This window comes from Perna viridis, chromosome 8 (assembly GCF_037379345.1).
Source record: "Perna viridis isolate PV_CMFRI_1.1 ecotype Kerala chromosome 8, ASM3737934v1, whole genome shotgun sequence".
Classification (NCBI taxonomy): Eukaryota; Metazoa; Mollusca; class Bivalvia; order Mytilida; family Mytilidae; genus Perna; species Perna viridis.
This window is the reverse complement of record NC_142452.1, coordinates 21,573,554-21,592,126: the sequence shown is the minus strand read 5'-3', so window position 1 is coordinate 21,592,126 and position 18,573 is coordinate 21,573,554. Positions and strand designations below refer to the sequence as shown.

The 18,573-nt window shown below is 32.8% G+C and overlaps 1 protein-coding gene across 6 annotated transcripts in view; it reads right to left on the bottom strand.

Moving 5' to 3' along the window:
* Positions 1-18,573, bottom strand: part of LOC148609817 (uncharacterized) — a 70,363-nt gene that overhangs the window by 28,770 nt on the left and 23,020 nt on the right. For 5 of the 6 annotated variants that reach the window (XM_088541111.1, XM_088541112.1, XM_088541113.1 and 2 more), the window contains 20 exons: positions 17,599-17,760; positions 16,747-17,034; positions 15,837-16,043; positions 14,215-14,358; positions 13,667-13,867; positions 13,167-13,357; positions 11,923-12,058; positions 11,255-11,493; positions 9,892-10,129; positions 9,234-9,323; positions 8,152-8,330; positions 6,461-6,555; positions 5,478-5,709; positions 4,904-5,026; positions 4,244-4,428; positions 3,474-3,652; positions 2,542-2,801; positions 1,522-1,644; positions 922-1,130; positions 306-462 (listed from right to left, as the gene is read on the bottom strand). In XM_088541111.1, the coding sequence (XP_088397237.1) occupies positions 306-462; positions 922-1,130; positions 1,522-1,644; positions 2,542-2,801; positions 3,474-3,652; positions 4,244-4,428; positions 4,904-5,026; positions 5,478-5,709; positions 6,461-6,555; positions 8,152-8,330; positions 9,234-9,323; positions 9,892-10,129; positions 11,255-11,493; positions 11,923-12,058; positions 13,167-13,357; positions 13,667-13,867; positions 14,215-14,358; positions 15,837-16,043; positions 16,747-17,034; positions 17,599-17,760 (3,638 nt within the window). The remainder of the gene's footprint in view (positions 1-305; positions 463-921; positions 1,131-1,521; positions 1,645-2,541; positions 2,802-3,473; positions 3,653-4,243; positions 4,429-4,903; positions 5,027-5,477; positions 5,710-6,460; positions 6,556-8,151; positions 8,331-9,233; positions 9,324-9,891; positions 10,130-11,254; positions 11,494-11,922; positions 12,059-13,166; positions 13,358-13,666; positions 13,868-14,214; positions 14,359-15,836; positions 16,044-16,746; positions 17,035-17,598; positions 17,761-18,573) is intronic. The other variant, XM_088541114.1, reaches the window with a different exon arrangement.

The following is an 18,573-nucleotide window of genomic DNA, read 5'->3' as shown; positions in this document are numbered from 1 at the left end:
ACTCTGGAAGTTTAAGCTTCTACATCTGTTTTCTAGTCTTCAGAAACTGTCTGTTAAACACTTCTATATACAAGATTGAATACAATAACTTTTATCTTCATAATAGGACCATAAAGTTCAGCTTTAAGTCCAATTCTTACAATAACATTTCAACATTTATTACAATTTGAGAACCTATTCAAATCCAACTCTTTAACTTCCTTGCCACGAAGTTTTCAGTAAAAATAGTATTTAAATGCAATACCACTGATTCATTTTAAAGTGACATTTCTTTGTAACAGCCAGTATGTTAATATTAAACTTACAATGAAACTGCTCAGCCTGAGTACAACCTGTGTACTCCATTCTAAGAGCTATTGCTCCAGTCCAATTAGTAGGGTTTATCCTAATGAATCGCGACAAAATAGGAGGGTCAAGGGTCATCACTCGGGTCGAGTTGTTGTCTAGGTTTCCAAGAAATATCTATTTAATAAACAAGGATTGCGCTGTTTGTAGAACTTATTGGTTAGATTTATAAAATGATACATTGTGATGTTCATCAGATTAAAGGATAGAATTTGAATGGTTCCATTTTTTGAAACAAATGCTCCATCTATACATTTTCTGTGTTGTATAATTTATGTTATAAACAAATTTATTCTGCTGAAGATCAGGCAATTACCTTTTTCATCCACATACACATATGATTCCTGACCTTCGTCAAAAGTTTCATCAAAATCCTGCAAATGGTTTCAAAGAATAAAACTAACAAGCTTAATTGCAAGTTGGAATGAAATTGCAAATGTAATATGTTAATTATGTTAGTTTAAATGTAAAGTATAGACTTTGACATATCAGTCTGTGGTTTTTTATGTCTTTCCCTGCTGATATTTTCACATTGTTCCAACCATAATCAATACATTCCTCAAAAACAATACCTACATATTCTCCCATACTGTCCTGGTATATGGTCCAATTAGATGTCTCGTCTTCCTTATACAGGAGTTTAAAGGCTGTAACCCAGTTTGCTTCGTCAGCCTGGCCCTGGAGATATAAAGCTGTGAATCTGTACAAATCTTCCATATCCACTTGTATATACTGGTTGGAGTCCTGTGTTCCAGCAACCCAGCCTCCCGAAAAGTCAACAACAGCTATAAAAATATAATCAAAAAAAAGGTTTTTTATTCATACTTGAACAAAACAAAAAAGATAACCGTACTGTTTTAGTGCCCACATAAACTAAATTCTTGAAATAACTTATTATGTATTTGTTGATTGTACATCTACACATTGCAGTGGTTTCACTCCATTGAAAAAAAAATAACATAATACAAGCATGGAGGCAGACAAACAGGATATAGCCAAATATGAACTAGCTGTGATCATAGCAAAAATGGTCAAAACTCCAGTATTTTATATACACCATAAATGATCCTGACCTGTATTGTTTGTAAGCCCTAAAAAATCAAAATTAATCAAAATAGTAAAGGAATAGATCACAATAAAGTGGACAAAATAAATGTCTTATTATCAATGACTTACGATCATTGTCAGTCATATTAAGACGAGCTCTGCCAGGAAGACTGTATTCATCTTTAGATGATGATGCTGTTATTAGCTCGTCTCTGACAATTCCATTGGAAACCCCAATAAAATCATCACATTCTAAAATAATGCAGGTCCAAATGTATACATTTATAGTAATGACAAAGAAATGGGCACAGATAATATCAATTACATTCGTACAAAACAGATGAAGAGGTAATTTTTCAAAATCTGTCTTGAATAAGATAATGACTGCTCATATATCTAAAGTTTTCAACAGTTACTCAAAAATCCTGATAAAAGACTCAGAATACCCTGAATATTAAATGCAACCTGAAGGTCAAATCAATTTAAAGAAGTAAAATATTTATTACAATATATTGTCTCATATTGGGAATTGACATTCATATCAAAGTACTGCAAAGTACTCCTTCATAAAAGAACTTCCAACAGACTGTCCTTATCATCTGTGATGGAAGCAACATCTTATATTTCATTTAGTGTCCGTAATATAAACTTTAATGCATGACTTATCAAGAGTTCGTCTTCTCAAAAAGGGTTTTTCATAAAAATTCCATATTATACAAAATTTCTTGAACTTTTTGATTAAAATGACCAATTTTCTTCCTTATAATTAAATGGACAATCTTAAAATTGGCCTGGTAAAATTCACTGGCTACAATTCTAATAATTCATGTTCCCAACACAATAACAACAACATGTAAAAACACAGTAGTTCTAGTAGTCTTCCCTAAGTTTCCATAAAATAAAAGAATTAAGATACATGTGTGTGCTAAATTTAACAATGAAATTAATCAATGCTTTCACTACAATCTAAAAACTTGAACAGTTTAACTACAGTAAACAAAAACAATAAAAACTTTTTATTTAAATCACTAAATAAAAGGTGTTGAAGTAGGCTGCTATAAACTACTATTTTTACAATGCAATATCCACAACCAGTAGACTAGAAGCCCATGCCAATAGAAATAAAATGTCAAATCTGATAGGACCTACTGAAGTCAACTATCCAATACCCAGGTATCCTTAGATAAAACTCTCCATATGATTCAGTGGTGTTTATAATAAATGTGATATTGGTCCTGTCAAACAGTTCATCAATGAGGCATGTATTACTGAAGTTTACAGTCACATTAAATACACTGCCATGAGGGGGAATTCCAAGGTCAATAACAGCCACTTCTACAGTAACCTCTGTACTGCTGTTATAAACCTGTTCTCTGATGGCAAGATCCTCACTATATTCTATTGGAGATCTACAGATATATGAGAATATATAGACTTACCTCTAATAGGACATGATAAAAAGTTGAATGATTATAATTTATATCACAGTGTTTACATACAAAATCAGCTTTATATACAGTAAAACTTATCTTAGCAACCATCTGTATTCAGCAACAGAATGTCTTAAAAGATTATCTCAAAACAGTTCATTCTATGTAAAATTTGCTGTATATAAAAAGCATGATTTTCTACCCCTAGGAGGTTACTTAAGACATGTTTGGTGGTTAATAGGACATAATAAAGAATTTCTAGTAATTTATAGATTAAAATTATACTTCTTCATGTGATTTTATAGCTTGAGAACTAACAAGATCATTCTTAGTGAAGATCACCTATGATAAGATATCTATTACTATTTCAAAAACGTTTAATGAACCTATTATGCAAGCACTAATATAATTAATAAACAGACTGTTCTAAGTTTTGTACATAATGTTTTAAAGTAGGAAGAAGAATCCAGCACATGACATACACCATTTTCTTGACTTCTGACAATTTTATCCCTCAAATTTTTCTTGCCTTATTTCCCTCTGTCTTCAATTCTAAATCCACCCCTGAAATTCAGAAAAAATTCTGTCTTTCAATCCTACAGTCACAATTATCATATTGTTGGATTCTACTCCTATTCTATTTACACTTACACTTCCAGTATTACTCCAGACACATGGTAAAGAAACTGACTGTTTACACCACTATCAGCATCAGAGGTACTGACAACAAACAATGGATCCACCTGGAGTAATGGACGCTCGGTTGTCAAGTACATATCCTCAGTCACGTTCATTATAGGACAATTATCATTGATATCAGAGATGGCAACCTGTTAATCAAAATTGTGTCAGTTTGTATAACAGACTTAGATGTTAGTATAATTTTATGACAATCTGTATTTTAAGTTGTATTTTGTGCTAGAGTAATCAAGGGAACCAGGATTCAAACAATAACCAAAAGAATATAATCCAAGGATACTGACTAGATATGGAAAATAGACCCACCACAAACAACATAACCAAAATAATAAGTACAAGAAAACACAAGTAAATGAGCAACCCTGAGACTCAACTAAAATCTGCGAGCATAACCAGGTGCACCAGTAAGGTAAACACTCCAAAAATCCTGATTTTTCTTAAGTTTTAACTAATTCATAGAAACTATGGAAAATCCATGAGGGTAGATACCATTAGTACAAGACTGTCTAGATCACATTATAAGTAATAAATAATAAACCTAGTAAGTTTTTTTTTTTTGGATAATGAGGATTTAATTAGTCAGTAGATGTCATGGTAACTGATGCCTCCTTGTTGATGCAGTTGATGGTCACTTTGTCAGTAAAAAATGTAACTTGTAGAGAAATTTTCTACTGTTCAACCCTTACAACCAATAGTATCATACCTATATGTTAAGTAGATACCTTTACAACTAGAGAGCCAGTTTTGTCAGCTGTTGTATCAACAACCTTGAAAACTAGATTGTAGGACTTTGCTACTTCATAATTCAGTTCTGATGCCAGGGTCACTAAAGCATCCGAGGTGGATATATAAAAAGTTTCAGTACCAGAGACTGATAGGTCAGGTGTCTGGGTGGCACTGCTACAAGCTGCAAGAACAAGAAATGAAGGTTGAAGATTGAAGGAAACCTTATCTTTAATAAATTAAATGTCAAATTTGATAAAAGAGTTCTTTAATGTCATTGCATATATGTTTAACAACATTATCTAATCATTCAAAGCTGATTGGTTGAGAAGGAACATAACAATTTTGAAACATAAACTAACAACATTGCCATGAGGGCATGATAGACCCACCCCATGATGGACTTACAGTGTGACATGTGAAAAAAATCCCATAAAAAATGAAAAAAAAATCAAATACCTCCGAAACTAAAGAAAAAATTTTTTCCCAAAGTTAAATTTAAAGACCATGAGACCATTACAACAAACTATTGTAAGATTATTGTACAAGGGATTCTTAAGTTATTGCCCAACATGTGGATGGACAGATGGACGAACAGTAATTTGTATACTTCAATACAACCCACCTGTTGTGAAGGACATATAAAAATTAAAACATACAAATATACTGTAGACTGGTCCCTGTGACATTCTCATAAATATATGTAGGAGGAGCTACAGTAGTGGCTGCATCTTGATTGGCTGTTGTGTCATCTTTAAATGTAAAATGGCGAGCTTCATTTCCTGAAATTAAAGTCATTTTAGGTTTTTCATGAAAATTAATCTCATTATGCACAGAAAACTGCCCAATCAGTCTATGAACACCATTATAAATTTCTATAGAGTATATGAAGGTCATTGAGTGAACACATCTTACAGTGAGACTATGAACCTCACAGTTATAATGTTCTATTAAGTATGGCGATCCCTGAGTAAAAACATCCCACAGAAAGACTATGCAGCTCTTCTTTATAAAATTTTATTGAATATGGCCGCCCTGATAGAACACATCCCACAGTGAGCCTATGAACCTCTCCTTCATAAAGTTCTATTAAGTATGCCGATCCCTAAGTGAATACATTCCACAAAAGGACTATGAACCTCTCCTTAATAAAGTTCTACAGAGTATGGCAGCCCTTTAGTAAACAAATCCCACAGTGAGAACTATCCCACAGAAAAAGACTATGAACCTTACCTTTATAAAGTTCTATAGAGTATGGGGGTCCCTGAGTGAAGACGTCCCATAGTGAGAACTGTCCCACCAGACCATTCACATGGAAATCTTCAGCCACTGTAAACTTATAATGCATCGGTTCATCATCACCAGGATGATTGGTCAAATAAACATCCTCAAAGTGAAGTAGAAGTTCTGATGAACAACCTGCTCTCTCAACATGGAATATCTCTAACAGATACGAGTCATCTTCCTATGAGCAGATAAGAAATTGTTTTGTGATATATATCGAATAAATGGAGTGTGTATAGACCAATGAACATCTTCAGGGCCAGACTGAGTTCCCAGGGTTAAACACTGTACCCCCCCTTTCCTTTTTGGTTGGAAAATTTTATTAACTTTGCTATAAATTTTGACATAAACGAACAGCTAATAGCCATGAACCCTTTTCTCTGGAACCCCCTTTCAAATACTATGGATCTGTACTTAGCTGATCTTTGTTTATTAAAGCATATGATAGCCAAATCCCTACTTTTAAGACTTCAGAAGTTAATTTTAATGGCAAAATAGGATTTTAATAAAAACAAATTAATGTCCTTTAATTAAAAAAGACTATGTGCATGTCCAGAAAATTATCTGAAAAAAAACCTTTAATTTCTTACAATTTGAGAACAGACAGTGTAAACTTGAATACTAAAATGATAACACTTTCCATCAACTGCCATTCCAATTGGTATTGACTTTAATATTCTGATTCTATAAAAAGTTACACATCAATTTCAAAAATTTCTTCCTAACTGATGGTTAAAAATCAACATTATAAAGTTGACAACTATTTCGCACAACGTGTACAAAATACATAATGAACACATGATTCAAGGAATATTGTTACTATAAAATTAAATGCTCCTCATTAGGCCATAACATATTAGCCTTTTGACTGAAGTTTAAATTCAGAATTTATAGGATTTGTTTCCTATAAAGTCCTACAAAATATTCCATACCTCAAGAGACAGAAATACAGCAGCTGTTGAGGCTGTCAGCCCTGTACACTCTCCACTCACAATAGTTCCTGATTCTACTGTTACATTACCTTCCCCTGAAATTGACAAAATATGTTACATAAATGACTTCTCAATAAACTTAACTTGGAGTATCTCCCTTTGAATTCATCAGACAATGATTATATTTCATTATCCTACAATGAGGTTATTTATTAAACAAATAAAGGTATACGGTTATTTTTTTGCTGTATCCGTACATTAGCAGGTTATCGACTTTCTGGCTCCTCCCACTCATGTGATCGGCAGAACTACTTTTTTCTGGTATGCATAAATTAATCATGGCCGCCACCATAGATACGATACAAACAAATTGCGATTGCGTATCTGGTTAATCTTTTTTTTTGCTGTTTTGTTTCGTTTTCTCCTGAATGAAATAAAAAGATTTTATGTAAACCAAATAATGATTTTGTTTGTATTTTTTTCACCGTCATATATATGGCAAATCCCAAATCTCGTTCAGATTTGATTCATTATCAGTTTGCAGACGACTTCCCCTGTCATTTCAGTCATGTCAGACTCAGAGCCAGAGTGTCCGTCACAATTTAACATAAACTGTTCCCCACTTAAAGAAATTGAAGCATTACAATATGATAAAACTCTTGAGACAAATGACCAGGAAACTGTTATGGTCTTGGATTTACTACTGCCTAAACCCAAAGATAACAAATCAGAGGAACACTACATTATAGATCTGCCCATACAACTGCCTCCTCTTCTTCAAAAATCTCAAACAAATATTTCAAATCCCAAAGAAACTAGTGCACAAATTTCACCCCTGAACTCTACTGTCATAAACCAAACAGAAACAAGTCAGCTTACACCTTCCTCGCGAAATTCAAAACTTTAATGTTCTTAAAATCGACTTTACAACATTCAAAATATTTGTATTTATTGTTCATTTTACTTATTTGTCTCTTGGAATTAAATAAATTTTGATACATTGCTTATTTTCTTCACACAAATGGCAATCTGTTTTATATTATTGTAACGGATTATATGGTGCAGATTGAATTTCAATTTTTACTGAGTCATGCGCCATGCGTATTAATTTTTTTCTTCGGGTTTAACGATCAGGGTTATGCATTTTAAAATTTAATTTTAAAAATGTACACATGCACAAAATTATTAATATAACAGGATAAAAACAATATAGGTACATTGTCGAAAATTATTGAAGATAAGTGTATTCGGCTAGGAACGGGGGAAATAGCTTGGCAGAGCCTCGCATTTCCTACCTGTTGCGTCGCCTCATCACATATCTTCAATAATTTTTCGACAATGTACCTATATTATACATTTATGCAACCTACAAATGATAATAATCCTTCTTACAAAATTTTCATTTAAGTCCCTTGAGGGGTTTGAGAGTTATACATACAAGAAAGGTGAGCATCAGAAAGACAGGGCAATACCTATTCAAAAACAGCCATGCTAAAGCATGAAAGATGTGGTGTTTAGAGTTTTACAATTTGGTACTGTCAGAATAGGTATTATATCACTTTAGTCAATGATAATGTTTATAAAGTGACCAGTACTTTCATATAAATGCAAGTAAAAGTTATCAGTTTGAAAAAAATATTTACTGTCAGATGCTTTGAATGAAATGGTTCATAAACCACAATTCTACTGACCCGTAGTCTTTGCAGGAGACAGGTCAATCTTTTTACAAGTCACATTTGATGATGTTCTGTTAGCAAGGATTTCTAACACCAGGACTTTGTTTATAAATACCCATAATTCCTCACCACCACCAACTGTTATCTTCTCTTGACCTGAAAATTTCAGTCCAGTTCTGATGGCAGAAGTAAAACTGAAAAAAAAAATAACCACTTTCATTCTTATTTTAAAATGCTAATATTCAAAATTTTGGAATCTAAAATCAAAGTCACATAAAATAATACATGTATAAAAACTTTAACATTCCATTGAAATATACATGAAATATTATGAACCATAATGGAAGCAGGAGGTTTAGTACGTTATAAAACCTGGTTTAACACACCTTTCATTTTGAAATGCCTGTACCATATCAGGACCATTGCGATGGTTTTCCAACTTTCCAATTTGTACCCTGATATTGCCATATGTAATACAGACTTTCCCTTTAGACTATTCCTTTTGACTACTGCCTAGATTTTATTAGTTTAGTAATTCTATTATTACCCTTCATTCTCAAGTCGGTTATAACTAAATTTGACAATCAGCAGATACTTGCCTGTTCCTCAGCAATTTTTCAATGTGATTTAACAACATTTTATATTCAAAATTGTGTAGTGCATTAAATCTTGACTTTAACTCTACAATTTGGGCTTCAAATTTGGGCACACTTTCTCAGGTCTGTGAACTCAACACTGCCAAATAGTGCAAAGTTTTTACTCCAAAGGATTGTGGAGTACTCAACTCATTAAACAGACTCAATACTAAACAACTGAAGGACAGTGGACCACCAGTGACCTGGATTATATACATTGTACATAAATTCATTGACAAATTAACTTTCCATAAAATTTCTAGTTTATATATAACAGCTATAAGAAATGTGTGTACAAACTCTACTTGTACCTTCTGTAACCTTGATATATGTTTTAGTATATCTGGGATTAATGTAAGCCCAGTTCTCTCAGTCCAATTCAAAAGTTCATGATACCCATATTTGATAGACGTTACAAACTCTGGAAGAAAGTTCAACCTTAAAGTCTTACTTAATACATACTAGAAGTTATGAAGAACTCCATTACAATCAGTTTGACCTTCAGATCCATAACCTTGGCCATCAGCAGGAAAGTAAGCATCATTGTAATAGCTTAAAAGAAAGTTTGAAATCACAGAAAACTCGATAACACTCAATTTCATATGTATTTGTTTATTTTCCTGTAAATCTTAGAGAACAGTGCATATAGCTTCAAGTTTTTTCTTTGATTGTGACTTTACATATAAGTCTCACCAAATCCATCCTCCTATTTAAAAAAAATCCTTGTTTTGAATCTGAAATTAGTGGAAACATTGTCATGTAAAAGATAAATTTTTAATTGTTATGTTCAAGTATACTTGTTTTGGGAAACCAATAAATATTTTTAAGTTCAAGAGCATTGCAGTTCTATAAGATATGATAAGAAAGTTTTATTAAAAATCATGGCTCCTTACGGTAAAATATTTAATACATCGATTACAATGAGAAAAAGAAGAATGCCTGCACACATACGCTACAGTCATACATTCTTTGAATGTTTGAGTTTTTAAGTTTCAATGCAAGTAAGAATACAGTCAAAAGATTTGTTCTCGAGGATTGTTCTCCTTAGAACTTCGTATTGTGAACACATACACCTCCTCATTCTATAAGAGTTAAAAAGGTAAATAAAAAAATCACCTACCTTAACACATTTCCAGAAAAGGTCAATGCTATATTTCTGTCTACCTTGAAATTTGCAGAAACATCACGGAACCAGTCTGAGAATGTATCTGTGGTGGGATCAGTAGAAATAGCTGGCCAGGAACCCAGTGGACTGGTCACATGATAAGGGTTGGAGGGGGAGAAAGATTCACTTCCTGATCCAAAATCATCATTACCAGCAGAAAAATCATAGACTGTGACAGCTAAAGAACCAGTGGCTAAAATGGAAAAAAATTCAAATTCCATTTTTTTTTTAATTACAAAAATGGGCAATGGCTTAATGTTATATGAGATATTATTGCAGTGATATTTGTAAGCAAAATAATTGTATTACTTTTAACCATATCACTTCATTTCCAACTATTTCTAATACCAGGACTTCGACATCTTTTTGAAATTCAAAAACTGATTTTTTATTTAATTATCATAGGGATGTCAATGTGTACATAATAAAATACTCTATTATTTTTAGCTCTGTACAACGATTGTGTATTTTAATTTTTATCTCACGGCCGGTCTGGGATTGGTTTAGTTTAAACATATTTTATTGGTCGAACATCATACAAAGGAATTCTAATAAGTGTGCTTCGAAGCTCTTTAGACCACAGTCATGGCAAAAAAGTGATAAACACATGACCAACATCTCATTGTTTTACCATGGGCTGGCCATTTATATCGTTTTTTAACAATGCGCCCTAAATGGCAAGCCCGCTATAAAGCGGTTTCCATGATTTATTCCTTAATTAGACAAAAATTGAAATTTATCTTTTGTATATCATTTGATAATTAAATGACAATGGGCCCAAGGAGAGGTTGGCACTCCTGTTATTGTGTATTTGACATTTCACCACACAGAGGTGAAGAAGTTATAATTAGGACGGCACGTTTTGAGAGAAAATAAGAAGCAAATCATGTTTTTTGTACAAACTATGAAATGCAAGAGAACAGCATTGATGGATAAAGCAACTATAAAAAAGCAGTAAAATTTTATTTGCTTATTTCAACTTAAAATGTTCTCCAAAACACAAAAAGATTCATGTTGTCTCTTTTTGATAACTTCAGTTCTGATTCCTGAAATGTCTCCAGAAAAATCTAGAAACTCATTGTTTTTGGTGTATATCATGCATCTGGAAGAAAGAAAAGTCAAAAAAAGTGCACGGAATACACGGAAGAATGCAGTACACCTTATTTATGAAGTTATTTCCTGATTTCCGAAATGAGTCCCACATAATTGTATTAGGAGTGAACATCTCACAGACAATTCCAGATAGAACACATAATAAGCACATGTAAAATTGAACAGATCAACGCTTTATGAAAATTAAAATTCAATTCATACTCACAGTTAGTACTTAAAGAGTCCTGTTCAATGAAAACTGTTACTGGAATACTTTTAGCAGACTGGTAGCCTTTGACCTCTGACTGAATAACACAGTCATAAGAAACCAGGGAAACTAACCCATCACCATTAGTGAATGTGACTGATGCACTATGGGAAGAGGTAGCTGGTGTTGTCACAGTAACAGGAACTGTTTTGGTCAAAGTTGCTGCTCTGGTACTGGTACAGGTTACTAAATAGGTCCTTTAGAAAGTAAAATCAACACTATTGACTTATGATTTACTACTGGTATGGTTATTTGTAGGATGACTTTATGCAAGGTTCATAATAAATTACATAAAAATGAGTTTGTCTGTAGAAAAAAATGTACACTACAGTATCTGAACAAAACTATGCAGATCTTTTTTGCAATAAGTCATCACAGTAACTTGAAATTTAACAGACAGACAGACACTCAGCATTTCCATGTCCCCTTGTGACATGTCATGGGGGACAACTAGCATTCTGAGAATATCTCATTGTAATACAAAGAACATATCATACCTGAAGACAAATCAGATGAACAGAACACAATGCAAACCTCACGCATAATTTGTTAACAAGAAAAGTGTATCTTTTTTTTATATTTCATGAGCAGAAAGTTTACAGTACAGGACTTGATCAACTTCTCACCATGTTGCGACATCAGCTGTATCTGTAACAGCAGCAGTTGTATCATTGCTAAACACAGCATATAGATAAGTGGGACGATCCCATTCTATCTTTAGCTCAGTTGATGACACTGCAGTGGCCACTATGTTCCTAGCACCTGAAAGTACAATATCATTCAGTAAATCCATCAATTCTGGGAATGCCATTCATGAAACATCAGACTAATGACCAAAGAAAAATATTTATTTTCTCACTACACTCGAGCTCCTCAAAATTAAATGTGTAAACTATTTTGCACTTGCTCTAAGTTCTGTTTAATTTATTCATTTTTTTTATTTATCTATTAAACTGTTTATCAATTGACTGTGATCCCAAAAGAAGATTTTTTTTCAAATGGTGAAAAAGGAAGTAAAATATGAAGATTTATGACAGCAGCCAAGGCATGGCATCAGCTAAAATTAATAAGACCACTAAATTTTGTCATATTATTATAAATCACAGGAGAAATATAATTTTCTCAGTTTACTAATATCACTATTTTAACGATAAACAAATAAATTACAAAAATAGTACCATTAATAGGTTCTTTCAATGCAGTCCAGGTATTGAGTTTGCTTTGACATCATGGGATATCCATGATGCCTAACCATGGAAACTTAACCAATGTTGCTTACACCCTCGTATTTCAATGAACAAATGTGATAGCAACCATGAAATTTAAGGCTCCATTGGGGGAATTGGTGTCCAGAATATTTCAGTTATTTTTATATATTTAATAATTGGAAATAGTTTTTTTTTTGTTGAACCAATGAAAAATTGAAATGTGAAACATAACATATCCATCACATAGTCTTAATCAGATTTGGGTATTAACAAAGCGAGAACATGCGTCAGCTATCTTTTTTTTAAGATAATACTTGCTAACACTATGAACCACTAATCATTCATTAAAACTATGAAAATTGATACCTGCAAATGTGTTCACTTGACAGAATCTACAAAAATATCTATATAAAATAAACTTTACAGTGATATCTATGGTAATCAGGACTTCATCTAGAGGGAGAAATTAGCAAAAACTTTCTGCTCACTTCTCCCAATTGTCTTTGACTCGGAGAAGTTTTTGTAATAGATTACATAGACAAAAATGTCAATATTGTTATATTTCGAACATAATTTACTAAAACTTCTTCTTGTCATCGATGTCTAGATTAGGCCCTCCATGATTGAAAGTTTTTCCATAGTATACTGGTACAGGTACTTACTGCATTGAAATGAACTGGCATTAACATCTGTATAGTAGGTTAACACAGTAGCATTTACAAGACTTTCTTCAAATGTTGCAGTAGATAAAGCACTTGGACTGGCACATCTCCCACCACTAACAACAGGACTGACGTAGTGAAGACTGTAAGCTGTACTACACTCACATCCAAGGGAGCTACCTGTTAAATCACTAAAAAGTTCCTTCATGGTAATTAAAAATGTCAAAGTTGAAAACTCTACCTCAGGATCAAACAAGCAAATTCTGTTCAACAAATAAATACCATGAGGCTATGCACCTTTAAATTTATAATAGACTACCAACTGGATCTCTTTCGTATGAATATTCAGTGATTTTGAATACTTTTTGTACCTATATATTGGAAAGCAAACTTTTTTTACTGATGTAATTTTGAATCAATATCAGTTCACTTATATTTGGGACTCTATATCTGAATCTATTACTCAAATAAAAAGAATGCTAATACCTAATTAAACCTACACTGAATTTAACTTGTTCTCCTCAGGGATTCCTCCAAGGGTTTCAATCATGTTGTTTGCCAGGTTTAATGTGAGCAGATTCTGAGCAGTAATAGCAGGGAAGTACCATAGCTGGTTATAACTAAGGTCCAGATACTGTAGACTATTCAGGCTGTTAAATGTTCCTTCATCAATGTGTTGTATCTCATTGTTCTGTAGGTAGCTACAAACAGCAATTCGTATAAAACTTGAAATCAGTGATATGTTTGTATCATATTTAATTGTAACAAAGCCTCTCAAGCTTTCATTTGAAGCAGAATAAAATCAATCCAAGCTAATTAGATGCCTACATAAAATTGATGTAAACAAAAATTTCAATGATTTTTAAGAGTTGTGTCCCTTATCTTAGGTCTACCTCCTTAAAACCAAAGAAAATCATGTGCGGATTCTCTTTACTACTAACTGATTACATCTTTTATTTATTACACATACAAATTGGGCAATTTCTGGCCAGAATTCTGTAGTTCATAAAGAGGTCAATTACTTATTAAGGTCGACAGTATTACTTACATAGTGGTAAGACCAGTGGCAGAGGAGAAGGTCGAGGATGATAACTCAGATATCTGGTTCCCATACATTGATAAAACATGTAGGTTGGACTGTCCATCCAGGGCACCAGATGGTATACCTGATATCTGGTTGTTGTAGATATAACTGAAATATAAAAAAGATACAGTGAATTATATAAAACTGCCCTTATGCAAAAAGGTATATGTTCAGAAAGTATCAAAATCAGCCCCAGAAACTAAAGTGTGACAAATAAATTTGAAAATTGCATGATTCACTAGTTGAATATATGCCTTCTTTAAAAAAACAAAGTTTCACTGCTGTTAATGCATGTGTTGCACTTATATTGTAGATCAAAACAAAGCAAAATTAGAAAATTTAGCCGAAATGTGTTAAAATAGCATATTTCATTGGAGATTTTTATGTAGAAAATATAGAGCGCATTCATTGAACTCTTTGATATTTACATAAAAATAGCCTTCTGTATCATCACAACCCCGACAAGAGATTTGTTGTTCATATCTTGCGCTCTATATTTTTCGGTTTGAAAAACTACCCCTTAGCCTCTTATTTTTGTGAAAATTCTTTAAAAATTGTAGAAGCAGAGCTTTGTGCCCTCCTTATGACTAAATTATGTTGAATATTTCTAACAGTAAGTTAAAACTTAGTCAAAATAGTAGGCCTCAAACTAGTGTTAGTGAATATACCCCTTTAATTCCTTAAAAATAACAGTTCTTGTAATCTTTAATTGACCCCCTCCCTATCCCCATCCTCCATCACAAAATCCTGAGGTTAGACCAATAATAATCATTCTCCTTCTTTCATATTAATTAACAATGCATTAACATGTAATGCTTTACCAACAAATTAAGTTTCATGGAAATCCATTCAGTGGTTTAGGATTAGTAGCACTTACAAAAAATGAGATATAAGACTTGCATCGGGAAACTTTGCAGTAATTTCTTAGCAAATAATTATCTCCCATAATAAATCAAGTATATTACATCGAAATTTCATTAAGTATTAATGTTTTGTTTGTTAGAATACACATCATCTTAAATTTATTTGGTTTAAAAGATATCAGCATTCCTAATATCATAATATAAATATTTTAATATGCTCAGAGTAGATGCTAAAAAGATTCACAGAAAAATAAGTGATAAAATAGCATACAGGAAATGAAGATGGATTAGACATGTACTCAGAATAGACAACACCAGGGCATGTAAAATACCTTTGATGTGGCATCCTGATGGGAAGACTTTGCTGGTCTAAAACAACACAGAGGAGGACTACAGAGCAGAACAGTCCACAACAGGGTTGGAGTTATTAGGCATCAGCAAGGATTACAACCAAGGACAGACACATTTGGAGACAGTGCATCAGGACCTTTTACAGTAGACAAGAAGAGGATAGGTGAGATGAAGAGAAAGAAGATGCTCAATGAAGAGGATAGGTGCGGTGAAGGGAAAGAAGATGCTCAATGAAGAAGATATGTGAGGTGAAGGGAAAGATGCTCAATGAAGAGGATATGTGAGGTGAAGGGAAAGAAGATGCTCAATGAAGAGAATATGTGAGGTGAAGGGAAAGAAGATGCTCATTGACCCATAGACTGTTTAACTTACATATTTGTAGGCGTAATTTCTTTCAGTGCTATTGGGTAGACAGACAACTGATTGTCATTTAGGTATAGGTGAGTGACTGTAACATCTTCAAAAGCTACAGAACTAATATGAGCTAACTGGTTTTTATTAAGATGAAGAGTTGTTACTGTTGAGGTACCGCTAAATATAGAAACATCAAGGCTGGTCAGTTGGTTATCATTTAAATTCCTGAAAAAAATAAAAGAATAGTGAACAAGCATATATTCCCTATAAACGTCCAATCTAAAACAAGAAAATAGTATAATTGGAAAGTTTGTGTATTATTATGAAAAATACATCAAAGGGCATTCACAATACAAATATGAATAAATGATGCTATTGAAGAATGACAAAAAAGTATCAGATGTTTTTTTTTTGAAATGGAGTTAAATATGAGTTTATAATAGATATTTTTTAATCTTCATACTTAGTCAATATATGCACAAATTTATTTTCAATATATGTTATATAGAGTATATAGTATTTGGGCGAGATACCCCCTCCTTGAAGGTCGTGTGTGTAACGTGGTATGAAAAACCCCACCATTTTCATAGTGTAATTTTTACTACTTGCATCATTAGAATGAAGAAAAAAAAAACATAATTTTCAATATCTGTTTGTTTAATTGAGTTATAATTTCAATGAAATGTACTGAAAATGAACATTTTAAGGGTAGGTAACTCAGTCAAGACTTCATTTTTTTCTAACATTCTATTGAAAAATTTCTGAACAAATACAGTGATGCAGAGATTAAATAATTGTATTTTTGAAAAAAGAATCACCCTTGAATAAGATTGTGTTGTCAGATCAGTGAGTTTTTGACATGCATGTTTCTGATTTTTCCCATCCTGCCTGATACTTACAGAAACTTATACTTATAATGAATACCTACAAAGTTTGTACGTTAATGTTATTGAATGCATTTTCCTGGATTTCTGTCACTCCAGTGTTTTGCAAGTTCAAGCTGGTTACTGATATATCATTGAAGGTGTAAGGGGGAATAACTCCCAAAGTATCTCCATCGAAATTAATGCCATAAGATGAAACATCAATGAAGGCATACGGTTGTAGGTCTTTGATTTTGTTGCTTGTCAAGTCTATAACTGCACTACTGTCCGACAATGTCACTGACTGGAAGGCATGACCTTCTATTGTGGCAATTCTGTTGTCTTCCAAATGGCTGCAATAATAAAAATACTGAAATCACAACTTTGTACTTACTATAAGTCCTTAAAGCAATGTCTCCATGGCAACTGTCTGACAATTTAATTACTTAAACTCCTTCCACCCAAAGATTCTAGTACACTTCTGTCAGCAAATGGCAGTAATAAATCTACAGGTGTCATTACCATCAATTACAATATTAAAACCTACAAGTGACCTATGCAATTCCAGTCAGCAGGAATAACTTACAAGTGTAATCCATGCCACTGTCAATCCAACTGATAACTTACAAGTGACCCACAGCATTGCCATCCCAGATAATAATAAACTTATTAGTGATCTGTGTACACCATTGCTAATAATAACTTACAAGTGACCTACACCATTGCTAATAATAACTTACAAGTGATCCCTGTACACCATTGCTAATAATAACTTACAAGTGACCTACACCATTGCTAATAATAACTTACAAGTGATCCGTGTACACCATTGCTAATAATAACTTACAAGTGATCCGTGTACACCATTGCTAATAATAACTTGCAAGTGACCTACACCATTGCTAATAATAACTTACAAGTGACCCACACCATTGCTATCACCAGTGATAACAAAGTTTTTGAAAGTTCCATTGAGTAATGATGACAGCCTGTTACCATTCAGGGTGAAGTATGTTACAGTCAAGTCATGGAAATCTCCTCCCATTGGAAGTGTGTACAATTGATTATTGTCCAAGTACCTGTAATGATAGAGCACGGTCTCTGAAAATCAATAACAGAAGGTCTTTACCATTAGAGATGAAATACACAGGAATGGAAAGACCATAGAAACTAAAAAATGGAAAGACCATAGAAGCTAAAGAATGGAAAGACCATAGAAACTAACTAGCTAAAGCTAACAAGAAATGAAAATAAGTATTATATATCTTTAAACTGCAGACTACCCAGTAAAATTTTGTTCTTTTTTCTCAAAATTTTCTTCATTTCATTAAAAAAACCAGTAACACATGATGAATGATTTAAATTTTTGATACAGTTTTTTTTACACCACTAAGTTATAAGTATTTGGCAAATAGGGAAACACAATTACGATCAGCAGACATTTTCACAAAAAGTTGTAAGTATTAAGTTCATTGTAAGGAATGACGTCACATTGCTATTTCTTTTGGGAAATAAGATACAATCAATTTTACTTGCAGGAGTTTTTTTGTGAAACTGACCCTTGGTGACATAGTTTCCATAGAATAGCGTTAAGGTCTAAGGGTAAAAAGCGAAACTATACCAACTTTTGGAGAAAAAAAATTTATATATTTCCTACTATTTTAATACAACATTTTAAATGGGATGGAATAGAATTTAAGTAGCTGTCTTTGTAAGAATCATGCAAAATCTGAAAAATGTGATACACTCCAAAAAAGGCTACATATTTTTATTTTTGTAATTAAGTTGTTTTATGGGTCTATACTATGAAATGTGTAATTATTCATTCAAATCTGCCTGCTCTTAGGAGATAATCAACATTGAAAATACAGTAGATTCCATTGTATTTGAGT